The 14,864-nt window shown below is 36.3% G+C and overlaps 4 protein-coding genes across 7 annotated transcripts; 3 read left to right on the forward strand and 1 right to left on the reverse strand.

The window, feature by feature from the left end:
• Window positions 1–61: 61 nt before the first annotated feature.
• LOC17896018 (vacuolar protein sorting-associated protein 52 A) lies at window positions 62–6,518 on the forward strand. Of its 3 annotated transcripts, none has more exons than XM_023787209.1 (21): window positions 62–158; window positions 259–320; window positions 434–528; window positions 666–723; window positions 846–941; window positions 1,086–1,187; window positions 1,306–1,389; window positions 1,476–1,556; window positions 1,950–2,093; window positions 2,403–2,494; window positions 2,789–2,870; window positions 3,201–3,383; window positions 3,832–3,947; window positions 4,037–4,095; window positions 4,354–4,454; window positions 4,878–4,928; window positions 5,147–5,326; window positions 5,413–5,547; window positions 5,701–5,775; window positions 5,870–5,927; window positions 6,005–6,518. In XM_023787209.1, exons 2-21 carry the CDS (start codon window positions 294–296, stop codon window positions 6,310–6,312), a joined length of 2,127 nt encoding a protein of 708 aa, XP_023642977.1. In that variant the 5' UTR covers window positions 62–158; window positions 259–293; the 3' UTR covers window positions 6,313–6,518. The 3 variants fall into 3 exon arrangements, with proteins under 3 accessions (XP_023642977.1, XP_006300625.1, XP_023642978.1); XM_006300563.2 differs by having other exon boundaries at window positions 63–158; window positions 6,008–6,518; XM_023787210.1 differs by lacking the exon at window positions 259–320 and having other exon boundaries at window positions 94–158; window positions 486–528; window positions 841–941.
• Window positions 6,519–6,933: 415 nt separating this feature from the next.
• On the forward strand, window positions 6,934–8,046 carry LOC17896387 (putative F-box protein At1g70970). Its single transcript, XM_006300989.1, has one exon. It carries the CDS (start codon window positions 6,934–6,936, stop codon window positions 8,044–8,046), a length of 1,113 nt encoding a protein of 370 aa, XP_006301051.1.
• Window positions 8,047–8,495: 449 nt separating this feature from the next.
• Window positions 8,496–13,101, forward strand: LOC17894029 (vacuolar protein sorting-associated protein 52 A; the record flags this gene model as incomplete). The annotated part of the gene is made up of 19 exons (XM_006301548.2): window positions 8,496–8,587; window positions 8,751–8,808; window positions 8,901–8,996; window positions 9,106–9,204; window positions 9,307–9,390; window positions 9,498–9,578; window positions 9,669–9,812; window positions 9,950–10,041; window positions 10,151–10,232; window positions 10,480–10,668; window positions 10,832–10,947; window positions 11,045–11,103; window positions 11,302–11,402; window positions 11,721–11,771; window positions 11,967–12,146; window positions 12,239–12,373; window positions 12,470–12,544; window positions 12,661–12,718; window positions 12,797–13,101. Coding segments are annotated over 19 exons (2,097 nt in total), but the record flags the coding sequence as incomplete, so codon positions are not given.
• Window positions 13,102–13,373: 272 nt separating this feature from the next.
• On the reverse strand, window positions 13,374–14,772 carry LOC17894243 (DNA repair RAD52-like protein 1, mitochondrial). 2 transcript variants are annotated; one of them, XM_006302795.2, is made up of 4 exons: window positions 14,463–14,768; window positions 14,315–14,352; window positions 14,148–14,242; window positions 13,374–13,756 (listed from the first exon to the last, which is right to left on the reverse strand). In XM_006302795.2, the coding sequence occupies exons 1-4, from the start codon at window positions 14,702–14,704 to the stop codon at window positions 13,613–13,615; spliced, it is 519 nt and encodes a 172-aa protein (XP_006302857.2). In that variant the 5' UTR covers window positions 14,705–14,768; the 3' UTR covers window positions 13,374–13,612. The 2 variants fall into 2 exon arrangements, with proteins under 2 accessions (XP_006302857.2, XP_023643288.1); XM_023787520.1 differs by having other exon boundaries at window positions 14,148–14,352; window positions 14,463–14,772.
• Between the last annotated feature and the right edge of the window lie 92 nt (window positions 14,773–14,864).

The following is a 14,864-nucleotide window of genomic DNA, read 5'->3' on the forward strand; positions in this document are numbered from 1 at the left end:
GGGCTTTTATTGTTGAATGGGAAAATCAAAATCAGATTTAGAGAAGACGAATCTGGGAAAGCTGAAGCTAAAGAAGTGAAGAAGAAGAAGAAGAAGAAGAAGAAGAAGAAGGAGAAGACTCTAATGGCGGACTCATACTGATTTAAGAGACTCAAAAGGTAGATCTTTCGGGCAGTCTGATATCGTTTCCCTCATAGTTCAAACATCGTTCTAATCTTAAGATCTTACGAAAGTTTTCACTGTAAATTATTTGGATAAGTTGAGAGATCGGGCATTCTTGTTACATCAGCACGATGTCTGACATTTCCATTAACGCATTGGTAAGCTTGCACATCGTTTTTTTATCCGTTATCTTCGCGCCTGTTCGTGGATCCTGTATGATTGTCGAAGTTTGCGTCTAATTCGCTTTGTTCTTCTATCTAAATTTTTGAAGGGCCAAGCAATGGGTGACTTTAGTAATCATGAGAAAAATGGATTTGATTTAGGAGCATTTGTCGGAGACTTGGCTTTTGAAGAAGATTCAGGCAGGTAACGTTCTAATGGTTTTTTTCTGTTTACCTTAACGTTCTGCTTCTCTTCATTGTTCTGATTAGAATAATCTCATTTGATTTCATCTCACTTGATCATATTGGCGTTACCCTTTTCAATTTTGATTTGTTGGGCAGTGAGGATATATCATTGGAAGGGCTTCAACAAGAACTAGAAGAATGTGCAAGTGATGAGGTTAGCTATTCACTGAACTGAGATCAAAAATTTTAAAGCTGAAAATAAGAATGTGGATTAGTCATAGACGGTTAGATCCATGGATATGATGTGCTATCTATCTTGTTTGTGTGTCAGCTCAGGTTGTATCCAATATACTATCCAGTGGTGCCAAACTTAGAGACTATGCAAAAGGGGTAGAAAACAATCTCCGGAAGGTTGAATTGGATTCAATTGAGGTTGCTATTTTCTCTTACCTCTCATACAATGTGGCACTTATTTTCTACTTATCATGTAACATATTTTTTCCATCTCCAAGTTTGGGATTTTTTTCAACATCGTGAGTAGCTTTCTTAAATGGTGTACCTTCCATGAATACCCAGGATTACATTAAAGAAAGTGATAATCTAGTTTCACTTCACGATCAGATTCGTGACTGTGACAGCATCCTGTCACAAATGGAAACTCTCCTCAGTGGATTTCAGGTATTTGAAAATTAGACATTTTTAGTTTGTGTGTGTATGATCTTCTTTCTAGGACTTTGAAACACATATCTATATTTTCCTTGTAATCTAAATTTGCAATTTGCTTCTTTTCTTTCAGGAAGAGATTGGTTCTATAAGTTCAGACATAAAGATTCTTCAAGAAAAGTCAATGGACATGGGTTTGCGATTGAAAAACCGCAGGGTATAGCCAATTGGTAACTGCTATTAGTGTTATCTCTTGCTGCTTCCACCCGTGACTCATCCAAATGAGCTCTTCTAATTGAACAGGTGGCTGAGTCAAAGCTAGCAAAATTTGTTGAAGACATTATAGTGCCACCAAAGATGATCGATGTAATTGTTGATGGAGAGGTATTTTTCAAATTCCTGGTTTTATGTTGCGTTCGTATTGTTCAAGATTTGTAGGATCTCTTCATGTTGTGAACTTGTCTACTGTTTCTGATACTGTAAGAATTAGTGATTTGGTGCATATGCTGTACTATGGCAAACATAGGAGAAATAGAAAAACAACATGTTCTGGTAAAGCTTTTGTATATGCTGCCACTATGTGCAATACTAGTAGAACTAAAATTTATTAATTTATCTTCATTTAGTTTTCTTATACAACGTAGCCCTTCTATCTGTATGAGTATGACCCCTGAGTACGTGTTATGGTAAATCTGGAGGGGTGCATTTAGTCCAACGTTGGATTGTTGAAGGTATTTTTATTTCTTATTTAATATTTCTAGTATTTTCCTTATTCAGGTGAATGAAGAGTATATGAAAACGCTTGAAACTCTGAGTAAGAAGCTGAAATTTGTAGAAGCAGATCAAGCAGTTAAAAGCTCAAAAGCTTTAAAAGACGTAGAGCCTGAGCTCGAAAAGCTTCGGCAAAAAGCTATCTCCAAGGTTATTGATCGACTTCTTTGTTACCTGATACCGAACAATTAAATATTTCGTAGAAGGGAGTGTGTTAGGCCCAAACAGTTGCATACCTATTGACTCAAAACTGACATTTAATACATACATATTTCTTAAAGTTGTTAATTGTTGGATAAATAAGTTTTAAGAAAAATGATGTTTCAGATATACCCAACTTATAACCTCATTGATATGAATCTTGTCATTTGTATTTGTTCTCTTCCAATGCCGAAGGGCATGCACATCGACAGAGCATTCTGAATATGTTCTCATGCAAGATTTATATCTGTTTTGCAGGTGTATGATTTTATTGTCCAGAAGCTTATAGCCCTTAGGAAACCCAAAACAAACATTCAAATTCTTCAACAGAGTGTGTTATTAAAGTACAAGTGAGTTATGCTCTCCAGTCCCTTTTATTTGGTTAGACATAGTGAGGCTACTATACGACAACAATTCCTGTCTTGCATTTATGTTTCTGTTAACTAACTATTTTCTCATAGTTTGTGTATGTGGTTATCACTTTAGAACTGATTTTGTTAGTTATCTTGCTTTGGGTTTGGCCTGTGTGATGTTAGCGAAGTTGTTTTATTTAACATGTTACTTGTACCCAGCTTGATATTATATTTGCTTCTACAGTAAATTTATGTGGTATAATTCATTCACCAATTACATTTTGATGATAGGTATATTATCTCCTTCCTCAAAGAACATGGAAAAGAAGTGTTTATGGATGTCCGTGCTGCATACGTTGATACCATGAACAAGGTGACATTCTTTATCTTGTTTGATTGCTTGCGCCTTCCTGCAACTTCATTATATACTTTTAGTTGGATGAGAAAAAATAAACAGATAGATTTGTCTTAGGTTAATCTCTGAAAATATTCAGTAGTGAATACAACATCTAGTTGCACGTTACATGCAAGTAGTTATTATATTCTTGTATTCTAACAAGAGTTGGACAAAGCTAGTTATTTTCTTTGTTGATTGAGTTGTGAACTTGTGATAATTAAAGGCTGTATGCAGGTTAGATAAAAATGATGTTTGCTAGCTTAGGCTTTCAATTGTTGTTACACCTAATGTGAGATCTGGTTTCAGGTGTTAAGTGCACATTTTCGTGCTTATATTCAAGCCCTTGAGAAACTACAGCTAGATATAGCCACAGCATATGACTTGATTGGGGTGGAGACTAGAACCACCGGCCTCTTCTCCAGAGCAAGGGAGCCACTAAAGAACCGTTCTGCCGTTTTTGCTTTGGGTGAGAGGATAAAAATTATAAAGGTATTCATTATTAGCGATTAGCATTCCTGATTGATTTTTCGACCATTCTACTTGCTCTGGCGAATTCATTATATAAACTGAGTTGCCTTTCTGACTCTTATTACAAAAGATGGTACTAGGTTCGGTCTTACAAATAGATAAGAAGTTGTATTAACTTAATATGCACCATTGGTTTTATATAGGAGTGCCACTGATTGGTTCAGATATTTTAACTTTGTCTCGAAATATAGGAATCAAATCTTTTGACACATTTCAGTTAGCTTTAAAAAAAATATATATCCGTAATTTGAAGGCTCCTCACTTTCAGTTTGGATTAATGTGGATGAGTATCAATATGGGTTTTTCTGGTGTAGAAGTAAATCCAAAGTTTGTTTGGTTTAACCATATTAGTTACCCCTATATCCTAAAAGTTTGTTAAAAGACTTAAGTTTCAGTATGTCCGCTGTAGGAAATTGATCAACCTGCTTTGATCCCGCACATAGCCGAAGCCAGCTCGATTAAATACCCTTATGAAGTGCTCTTCAGGAGCTTGCACAAGCTACTTATGGATACAGCTACTTCTGAGTTCTGTTGATTTTTCCTCTTTTATATTTGTGTTATTTTCCCTCACCGCTCAGCCCCCTGATTAACGTCATGTGTTTTTATTGTAACAGGTATATATTTTGTGATGATTTCTTTGGTGAAGAGTCCATATTCTATGAAATCTTTGCAGGTAATTTCTAATCTATCTCCCTTTTGCTATACCAAACTATGTGAATATTGTTAGCTGTTTAAGAGTACATCAGTATATCTTGTAGAAATCCTCGCAACATAGTTAAGTTAGTTGTTACAAATTTGATATGGTGTTGAGCAGCGCTTAAAACATTATTTGGTCTTCTTTCGGATAGAAAGCTGAACCCCTTCTACTTTACGAGGCATATGATAATATTTAGCATTTCTTGGGAATTATTCTGCACTTTCCATTGTGCAGGTCCATTTTCTGTCATTGATGAGCACTTCAATCCTGTTCTTTCAAACTGTTTTGATGCTATCGGCCTGATGCTTATGATTCGCATAATACACCACCACCAGGTATTAACGCTAACCCAATTACTAGTTTATCTGTGTTTTGGTGAATCACTAGTAATCAGGTAATCTTGTCAGCTACCCTTTTGTACCTTTTTAGCTGCATACGTATGTGAGAATGCATAAAAAATTAATGGTCCAGTGAAGTATGGTTAGATATTTACTAAGTCAGCATTGGAAGGAGGAATTAATGTCTTTTGAACTAAAGATTCAGGTACACTGGTTTTAGGAAAAAATGTTTATTGATTACATACCTTCAACTGGTCCACATAGGTGTTCCACCCCAGTCTATATTTCCTCAACTGTATGATTATCTAGTATAGCTTAAATTTTACTTATTTTCATGATTCCAGTCTTTTGCAAGGGCCATGATCGTTTTTATGTCCACTAAGTGTTAAGCAATGCTCAATTTCCCTCCTTTTTTTACAGCTTATCATGTCTCGTCGAGGGATTCCATGCTTGGATTCATATCTAGACAAGGTTCATAACTCTCTATCTATTCTGTTTGATATACTCATTATTAGTGTGCTCATCTGCAGCTATTTTCACTTGATCATTATATATATTTTTTTGGTATAACTTGGAAAGTCTTGTATAGGTTTTAGATATAAGCTTATAGATGTTATGGTTGATTTCCTTAGATTCCTTATGGTTCTATAGTCCCTCAATAAATCTTTTACATTTTCCAAACTGAGCAGGTTAATATTTCTTTGTGGCCACGTTTCAAGATGGTATTTGACTCACACCTCAGCAGTCTGCGAGATGCAAACATTAAGACATTATGGGAAGATGATGTTCATCCTCACTATGTCATGAGACGTTATGCTGAATTCACAGCTTCATTTATTCACCTGAATGTTGAATATGGAGATGGGCAGGTTTGTTGTAAGCATACTCTGTCTCTAATGATATGTGTTACCTAGTTCTTCGCTTAATCGCTTGACATTATCTATGACCCCTGCAGCTTGATATAAATCTGGAGCGGTTAAGAATGGCTGTTGATGGCTTGGTTCTCAAACTTGCAAAGTTGTTCCCAAAGCCAAAGCAGCAAATTGTGTTTCTCATAAACAACTACGATATGACAATTGCTGTGCTGAAGGTGAGTTGAACCCTTGGCCGTCTCATGTTAAGTGCGCCCTAAAATGCCTTTTCAGAATCAGTCAGCATATCCAAACTTTTTACGAATCTTTATTCTATCTATCGAATCTATCTTACCAGAATGCTCTTATTAAACCATCTTCCGGTATTTTAGGAAGCTGGACCAGACGGTGGGAAAATTCAAATGCATTTTGAGGAATTGCTAAAGAGCAACACTTCGTTATTTGTGGTAAGGGCCAATGTTGCAGTTTTTATTATTTTGAGCAACATTCCTGGTATGTGTCCATTTGTTATTTTGGTTCATTCTTTTTTTAATATCGCAGGAAGAACTGCTGGTGGAACATTTCAGTGATTTGATAAAATTTGTGAAAAATCGAGCCTGTAAGGAACTTCTTTATTCCCTTGTCCTCGCACTCATCATTTAAGTAAAATAAACCACTAAACTGTAAAATATGTAGCAGCTGAGGATTCAAGCTCAAATCCAGAGAGGGCCATAACAATTGCTGAAGTAGAGCCACTGGTGAGGGACTTTGGGAGCAGATGGAAGACAGCGATTGAGTTGATGGACAAAGATATCATAACATCGTTCAGTAACTTCTTGTGCGGTATGGATATTCTGAGAGCTGCATTGACACAGCTATTGCTCTATTACACAAGACTCACAGACTGCATCAAGAAGATAGATGGTGGATCTGCTCTGAACAGGGATCTTGTCTCCATCCAATCTATCATGTACGAGATCAGGAAATACTCAAAGACTTTCTGAGAGATGACATTTTGTGGCTGCTAATGAAGAGAGTATTGTAAGATAAGTCAAGATATTTCTAAGTATTATGGGTGTATGATGTATCTTTCAAACCAGTTAGAGTTTCTGTAATGTCTTTTGATACTGTTATCCCACTCTACGGTTATTTTCACATCCCTGAGTGTATGGAATTTTTTCATGGGAATGTCTATTTTCATTATCCACTATTGTTAACTATATAATAAAGATTATAACAATAAAGCCATTTCTGCAAACTGAAACTGTTAAAAAAAATTGCAAACTACATTTTAATGAAAAATGCCCTAAATAAAGTAAAAACCCTAATTATTTTCCATCGAATCATCGCACTATAATTATTATTCCTTTTGTAAGCATGAAAGTAAATTAAATCAATGATGAACACGTTTTATAAGTCTCAACAATTTTAAACTAAAGTCGCCCACGAGCTAGAATCTATTATTCGTTAACTCTTGTTTCCTTTCTCTTAAGAATAGAGTTAGGTCTGCGCTCCCATATCTAGTATGCATGCACAAAGATCAAGAACACGAGCAGTTCTAAACATTTGACAGTAACAAGCACGATAGCATCTGTGTTTTTGTCTCTATAAAACAACAGAGAAGAATGGAGGAAACAAGAATCGAAGAACTTGCTGAAGATATACAAATGGAGATTATGTCATGGTTGCCTCTGAAATCATTGGTGAAATGCACCTGCGTCTCAAAGCAATGTGCATCTTTAATCCGCTCGAAATACTTCAGAGATCGTTACTTGCGTAGATCGATGACAAGGCCTCGACTCTTGTTCGTCAACTTCCCATTCGGACGTGATGTGTTGTTGCACTCTGTTTATCAAGAAGAGGAGCCTTTGCTGTCGTCTGGTCAACAACAGATACGCATTTCTCCAGATCCAAGATGTGAGGTTTCTCAACCCATCCGTGGTCTGCTCTGTATTCAAGAAAACACCAAGATTGTGATTCTCAATCCCGGTACGAAAAAGTTGCTGACGACTAAATTACCAAAGATCCAAGCGCATAAGAACGCTGTCATAACTTGTTTCTTCGGATACGATGAATCAACCGATGAGTTCAAGGTGTTGTGTATGACGAAACTGGCGTCTGATGGACCATCGGAAGGAGCTATTAATGAACATCAAATATCAACCGTGTGTTTTGGTGACGAAACTTGTTGGAGACGGATCACATGTAAGCATGATCATTCACCAGTTACTCAAGGACTATGTAAAGAAGGGCTTTTGTACTATGGAGCTCAGTCCAGTAGTAACAAGTCTCTGGTCATGAGGTTCAACGTAAGTTCTGAAGTTTTCAGTGTCATTGAAGTACCAGAGGAAGTCCAACTTGATCATCGTTGGAAACTGGTGAACTATAATGGGGATATTGCGTTAGTGAACGACTCTGACTTTGACTACGGAATTGTCAATGGAGTTTTTGATATATGGGTTAGGAACGAAACTGCAGGAGATTGGAGGAGAAACAAGATTGAGATTGCTGGTTGGGAAGAAACTGTTGATAATCATAAGTTTTATTTCAAAGGTACCATTGGAACAAGAGAACTCGTTTTCACACTAGACTCTGTGATTGAAGGATCATTCTTGGTGGTCTATTACGATACAGCCACACACAATCTCAGAACATTTACGATTGAAGGAGTGTCTGGAGATCAACTCAATGATGTTCGAACATTCTTAGATCATGTTGATAGTACTTGGCTTATGTAAAGAACAGGAGTTGTTGGTCCATTAATTTATAATCAGAAACTGGTTGGTTGTTAATAATATTCTTATTCATATAGATTTTTTTTTATGTAAGTTTTTTAGTTGTTAATTATTCATTTACTCTGAAATTAACGGCCTCGAATAAAATTTGGTTTATTAAGATAAACTAGATAATTAAATTGTATTTTGTAATATTATCTTCTTTTTTTTAAGCCCGCAAACCTAGCTTATATATATTAAAAAAATATACGTAATACTCAATAAGGAAAAAAAAAAGGAAATCAATAAGAAATTGACTTCCAAAATCCAAAATTTAACCTGACTTGGATTATAAGGAATCTTGATTAAATCTCCTTCTCACGTTCGAAAGTCGAAATCACAGACTCATATCTTATCGAAGTTTTTCTGTGTATTCTCTTCTAGTCGTCTTCTTCTAGCTAGAAACTTAGGGCCAAGCTATGTGCGACTTCAGTAATCATGTGAAACATGGATTTGAGTTAGGAGTGTTTGTCCCAGACATGGCTTTTGAAGAGGATTCGTGCAGGTACGTAACATTAATTCTCATGCTTTCTTTTTTTTTTCTGTTTACCTTAATTCGGGTATGACATATATATATGGTGGTTCTGCTTCTCTTCCGATATGTCCCATTCATAAAACCGACATTACTCTTTTCAACTTGTTTTTTTTTTTTGTGTTTGGTTGGGCAGTGAGGATATGTCATTGGAAGGACTTCAGCAAGAACTAGAAGAATGTCAAACTGATGAGGTGAGATCAAACTCTTCTTTTGAGTTACTCTGTACGTTGTTAGATGTAAAGATATGATGTCATCTCTCTATCTTGTTTTTGTGAAACTTCAGGTTGTTGCCAATGTACTGTCCAGTGGTGCCAAACTTAGAGAATACGCAAAAGATGTAGAAAACAATCTACAGAAGCTTGAATTGGAATCCATTCAGGTTGCTCTATATATATATATATATATTCTCTATACATTGTGGCACTTGTTATGATTTCTATATTATGAGTAACTTACTTAAAAGCTTTATCCTCCATGTGAATACTCAGGATTACATCAGAGAAAGTGATAACTTATCACTTCACGATCAGATTTGTGACTGTGACAGCATCCTGTCACAAATGGAAACTGTCCTCAGTGGATTTCAGGTACTTGAAAATTCGACAATTTGAGATATGATTTGTGTTTGTGACATGGACTTCTTGCTCCTTATTCTGACTTTTACTTCTTTGCTTCTTCGTTTCTTTCAGGAAGAAATTGGTTTTATAAGTTCAGACATAAAGACTCTTCAAGAACAGTCAATAGACATGGGTTTGAGACTGAAAAATCACAGGGTATAGCCAATCAGAAAACAATATTAATTAGTATTTTTTATGCTTCAACCTGTGTGGTATTTTTTATGTGTTTCACTCATCAACACAAGCTCTCACTATTTGAACAGGTGGCTGAATCAAAGCTAGCAAAATTTGTCGAAGACATTATACTGCCACCAAAGATGATATATGTGATTGTTGATGGAGAGGTATGTCCTTTGAGTACGTGTTTTCCTGTGAAAGATTTGTAAAGATGTTAGAACTTTTAACCATATGCTGTACTGTACTCCTCATTTCAGGTGAATGAAGAGTATATGAAAACACTTGAAATTCTAAGTAACAAATTGAAATTTATAGAAGCAGATCCAGCGGTAAAAGGTTCGAGATCATTAAAAGATGTAGAGCCTGAGCTTCAAAAGCTCCGGAAAAAAGCTATTTCCAAGGTTCTTGATCCTACTCTGTCTCTCTGTTACTTGATCCCTAACAAGCTTCTATGATGTTGCTGAAAGTAGTGTACATAACAGGTTCATATCATATGTCTGTTCTCATGCATTATAATATGTTCATTTTCGTTTTGCAGGGTTGTGATTTTATTTTCCAGAAGCTTATAGCTCTGAGGAAACCCAAAACAAACATTCAGATTCTTCAGCAGAGTGTGTTATTAAAGTACAAGTGAGTCATATGGCTCTGCAACTGCAAGGCCCTTCTACTTGGTTTTTTACTTCAGAAGTTTTTTTTTAGTTGTATTAATTTTTTTTGTTTTATGCAAATTTAATGATAGGTATATTATATCCTTCCTCAAAGAACATGGAAAAGAAGTGTATATGGATGTCCGTGCTGCATACATTGATACCATGAACAAGGTGATATTCTTTATCTTGTTTAATTTCTTTCACCATGGTGCAACTCCTTTATCTAGTCTTAGTTACATCCAACTGCACTTTACAAGCAAGTAGTTCTTCATTCGAGCCTTTTGTCTCGCTAGAGATAGGCAAAGTTAGTTTTTACTCTGTTGATTGAGCTATGATGACTAAATGGTGTATGCAGGTTAGATAAGTAAAAAGCTGCATGTGTGTATATTATCTAATGTATTGTGAGATTTGGTTTCAGGTGTTAAGTGCATATTTTCGTGCTTATATTCAAGCACTTGAGAAACTACAGTTAGATATAGCCACACCACATGACTTGATTGGGGTGGAGACTAGAACCACTGGCACTGGCTTCTTCCCAATAGCTAGGGAGCCACTAAAGAACCGTTCTGCCGTTTTTGCTTTGGGTGATAGGATAAACATTTTAAAGGTATTTTATCATTCAGTGATTAGCATTGCTGATTGATTTCTCCATACATATATAAATCAAGTTACTCCTAAGTTCACTTGACATTTTCTGTTTTTCTTCATTGCTGAATTGGAGGCATTATGATATCTCACAAGCTTGTTTGACTATGTTGTCTGATATGTAGGAAATTGATCAACCTGCATTGATCCCGCACATAGCCGAAGCCAGATCTCTCAAATATCCTTATGAAATGCTCTTCAGAAGCTTGCACAAACTACTTATGGATACAGCTACTTCTGAGTTCTGTTTATTTCTCCTTTTTTTTTTCTACTTGTGTTATTGTTGCTCATAGCTCAACCTCATGGTTAATTAATGTAAGTTGTTTTCATTCTAACAGGTATTTATTTTGTGATGATTTCTTTGGTGAAGAGTCCATATTTTATGAAATCTTTGCAGGTAATTTCTAATATATCCCCCTTTTGCTTTACCAATCTTTGTGGAACTTTTGTAGATTTAGAACTCCTTAAGATAGTTACAATAGTTATTACAAATTTGAGTAGTGTCTAAGAAATGTCTTGTCTTTTTCCAATTAGACAGTCCTATAAATTGTGTTAACTAGCATCTTGGATAAATTGTGAATTCTCCATGATACAGGTCCATGGTCTGTCATCGATGAGCAATTCGATCCCGTCCTTTCAAAATGTTTTGATGCTATCGGTCTGATGCTTATGATTCGCATTATACACCACAACCAGGTATTATCTATGAACCAGTAACTAGTTTGAGTATTTTAGTGATGTCTTGGAATAAGGTAATTTAGTTAGCTTCCCTTTTGCAACATTCTTATGTGATAATGAATTAAAAGATAGTATTCCAGTGGTGTATGGTAAGATATTTATCACTTGCATACTTATGATTCAGATGTATCTGGATTACATGATTGTTCCTCAGCCGGTCTATATTATGCCTAAAGAGATGATACTCTAGCATAGCTTATATTCCCCTTTCGCAGGGATGGTTTATTTGTCCACTATGTGTTTTAAGCAATGCTCAATTTGCCACATTGTTCACAGCTTATCATGTCTCGCCGGAGGATTCCATGCCTCGATTCATATCTGGACAAGGTTTGTAACTCTATCTCTTTTAGTCTATTTCATATACTCTTAAATGTCAATATTTTAACTTATGTTTTCTCTCTGGTATAAGTTTGAAGGTCTTGTATAAAATTTAAGTAGGAGCTCATAGATGCTGCTATATATGATCATTTAGGTTCCATAGTCCTCTCTCAATGAATCTTGTTAATTTTTGAAATGGTGCAGGTTAATATTTCTTTGTGGCCACGTTTCAAGATGGTGTTTGACTTACACCTCAGCAGTCTGCGAGATGCAAACATAGAGACATTATGGGAAGATGATGTTCATCCTCACTATGTCATGAGGCGTTATGCTGAATTCACAGCCTCGTTTATTCACCTAAATGTTGAATATGGAGATGGGCAGGTTTGTTATAAGCATTCCCTGTCTTTAATAAAATGTGTTACCTGGAGCTTGTCACTCAAAGCGCTTGACTTTGTCTCTATGAAACTCTGCAGCTGGATATGAATTTGGAGCGTTTAAGAATTGCAGCAGACAGCTTGATTCTTAAGCTTGCAAAGTTTTTTCCAAGGCCAAAGCAACAGATAGTATTTCTCATAAACAATTATGATATGACAATTGCTGTGCTGAAGGTGAGTTGAACACTTGACCGTCTCATATTTAAGTGCACCCATTAGGTGAATCTGACCTAACAGAACAAATGTTTTGATCGTCTTCTTGTATTTTAGGAAGCTGAACCAGAAGGTGGGAAAATTCAAATGCATTTTGAGGAATTGCTAAAGAGCAACACGTCGTTATTTGTGGTAAAGGCCAATGCTGCAGTTTGAGTTTATTGAAATTTTATGATCTGCTTCATGATTGTAGCGGGGTTTGCAGTAGCTAGCATACGTTTATTATTTTGTTCATATTTTTCTCGCAGGAAGAATTGCTGGCGGAGCATTTCAGTGATTTGATCAAATTTGTGAAAACTCGAGACTGTAAGCAACTTCTTTCTCTCTTGTCTTCGTACTCATCAATTAACTCAAATAACCACTTAACTGTGATATATGTAGCAGCTGAGGATTCAAGTTCAAATTCAGAAAACTCTATCATAGTAGCTGAAGTAGAGCCGCTGGTGAAAGACTTTGGAAACAGATGGAAGACAGCGATAGAATTGATGCACAAAGATATAATAACTTCCTTCAGTAACTTCTTGTGTGGTATGGATATTTTGAAAGCTGCACTGACACAACTATTGCTCTATTACACAAGACTCAAAGACTGCATTGAAAAGATAGATGGTGGATCTGCTTTGAACAAGGATCTGGTCTCCTTCAACATTTTTACCTTCGAGATCAAGAAATACATAACGAGTTTCTGACATATAACATATGAGGCTGCTTATGAATGTATCTAAGATAAGTCAAAATTTCAAAGTGAATCTAAAGCCAGTATAATGGGTTATGGTGCATCAGAGAAACCAGCAAGAGTTTTTCAATGTCTTTTGCTAATATTATCCCATTTGTCTCAGTATTTTCTCAGCCTGAGTGTATTGGATATTTTCATGGGAATCTCCATCCACAAATCTCTAGTGCTTAAGATATTGAGATATAAGAAGGATGGGAAATTAATAAAGGAAAGAACAGAGAGTGCAGTTTCCAATTGATACTCTTACTGGTTAAAGTTGCAACCTTAAGTTAAGTAACAGATATGCAACAGAGGCTCATTTCATTATCCGACTTCAAATCCCAAAGCTATCAAATATCAGTAAATACAGATCTTAGATACCAAAACATAAGCTTCCCTGAGTTTTATCCTCAACAACTACACTACTAGGCAGTGGGAACACACACAAAAAAAACTTCTACTTTCCCGCTGTAAAAAGACACCATTTACAAAGCATCCTCGTGATAAAGATGAAGCCCTAATCCAAATCTTGCACACGCACGGCGAAATGCCATTGCTTCAGCCTTTTGCACAGCATCACCATAGCCTTTGCAATCTACAGGAGTAGTACCTGTTGATTCCCTAAAAATCTTCAGAACACAAAAACAAATGATAAATTAGCAAATGATTTCAGCTTACAAGCAAAACAATTAACACATAATGGTCTCACGATAGTATGTAAGAAAGCAAACCACCACCACTTTTATCATCTCTAAGGTTCATGAGAGTACTGATATACAACCCAGAGTTGGTGTTTCTCCAGAGTTGGTATAACATACACATTCTAAGCTGTATTGGCTTGACAGTGGTTTCATCACAATCATTGGAGAATTCAAATGTACACAAACAAAAATTAACAACAACTAGGTCTCTCTAGCTTGGCAGCTTCTCAGACAATAAGGAAAATAACTCTAAGAGAGAACCACTTGGGCTAATTACATATCAAATCAAACCATAAGTAAACAAAAGGGAGGGAAAGACCTCAGCATCAGTGCCATAGAGAGTCACTCGATAAGCCACAGTAACAGTGTTACCATCAGGTGAGTAAGTAACACTTCGAACTTCGCCTGACCATTCTGTAAACATAGAATCACAGACAAAAATGTCAAAAACCAAAAACCCAAAAGAACAAGAAGGGTTTAGCAGACCTGGAGCATGCATATTCATGATCCGATTAACAATGTGCCTGAGAATCAACACAAGCAATTATAAGTATGACCCAAAAGAAAAGACAATACATTCTCTTAAAACCCCCATCAAGAACACTGAACCCTAAACCCTACACAAAGAGATTACCAGGGAATGTATTTAATGGAGGACCCATCTTCAACTCTGGTTCTGATGACTGAATCTGGAATCTTTTTGTTAAGCTCCTTGAGAATCTCGGCGAGAGGTCTACTGATTCCTGAAGTTGGAACATCGTTTTCAACTTCAGAAGAGAATCGACGAACACCCTTCCCCATTTCCCTCGTTAAAGTAGCTGCTCCGCTCCTCAACGTCCATGTCGCCGCCTTCAACCGTAAACCTAACCCCGCCATTTCCGAACCAGTGGACGAATAGCAAAGAAGTGGGGAAAGAAGTCCAATGAAGTTTGTGGCTGAAGAGACAAAAGTGGGAGAAAGCCTTGTAGGGAAAGAGAAGGTTTCAAGTTTATTTATGCTTTGTCGTTTTAAGTTGAGAGTATGTATTTAAATGAAA

The sequence above is a fragment of the Capsella rubella genome, unplaced genomic scaffold (assembly GCF_000375325.1).
Source record: "Capsella rubella cultivar Monte Gargano unplaced genomic scaffold, Caprub1_0 scaffold_2, whole genome shotgun sequence".
Lineage (NCBI taxonomy): Eukaryota > Viridiplantae > Streptophyta > Magnoliopsida > Brassicales > Brassicaceae > Capsella > Capsella rubella.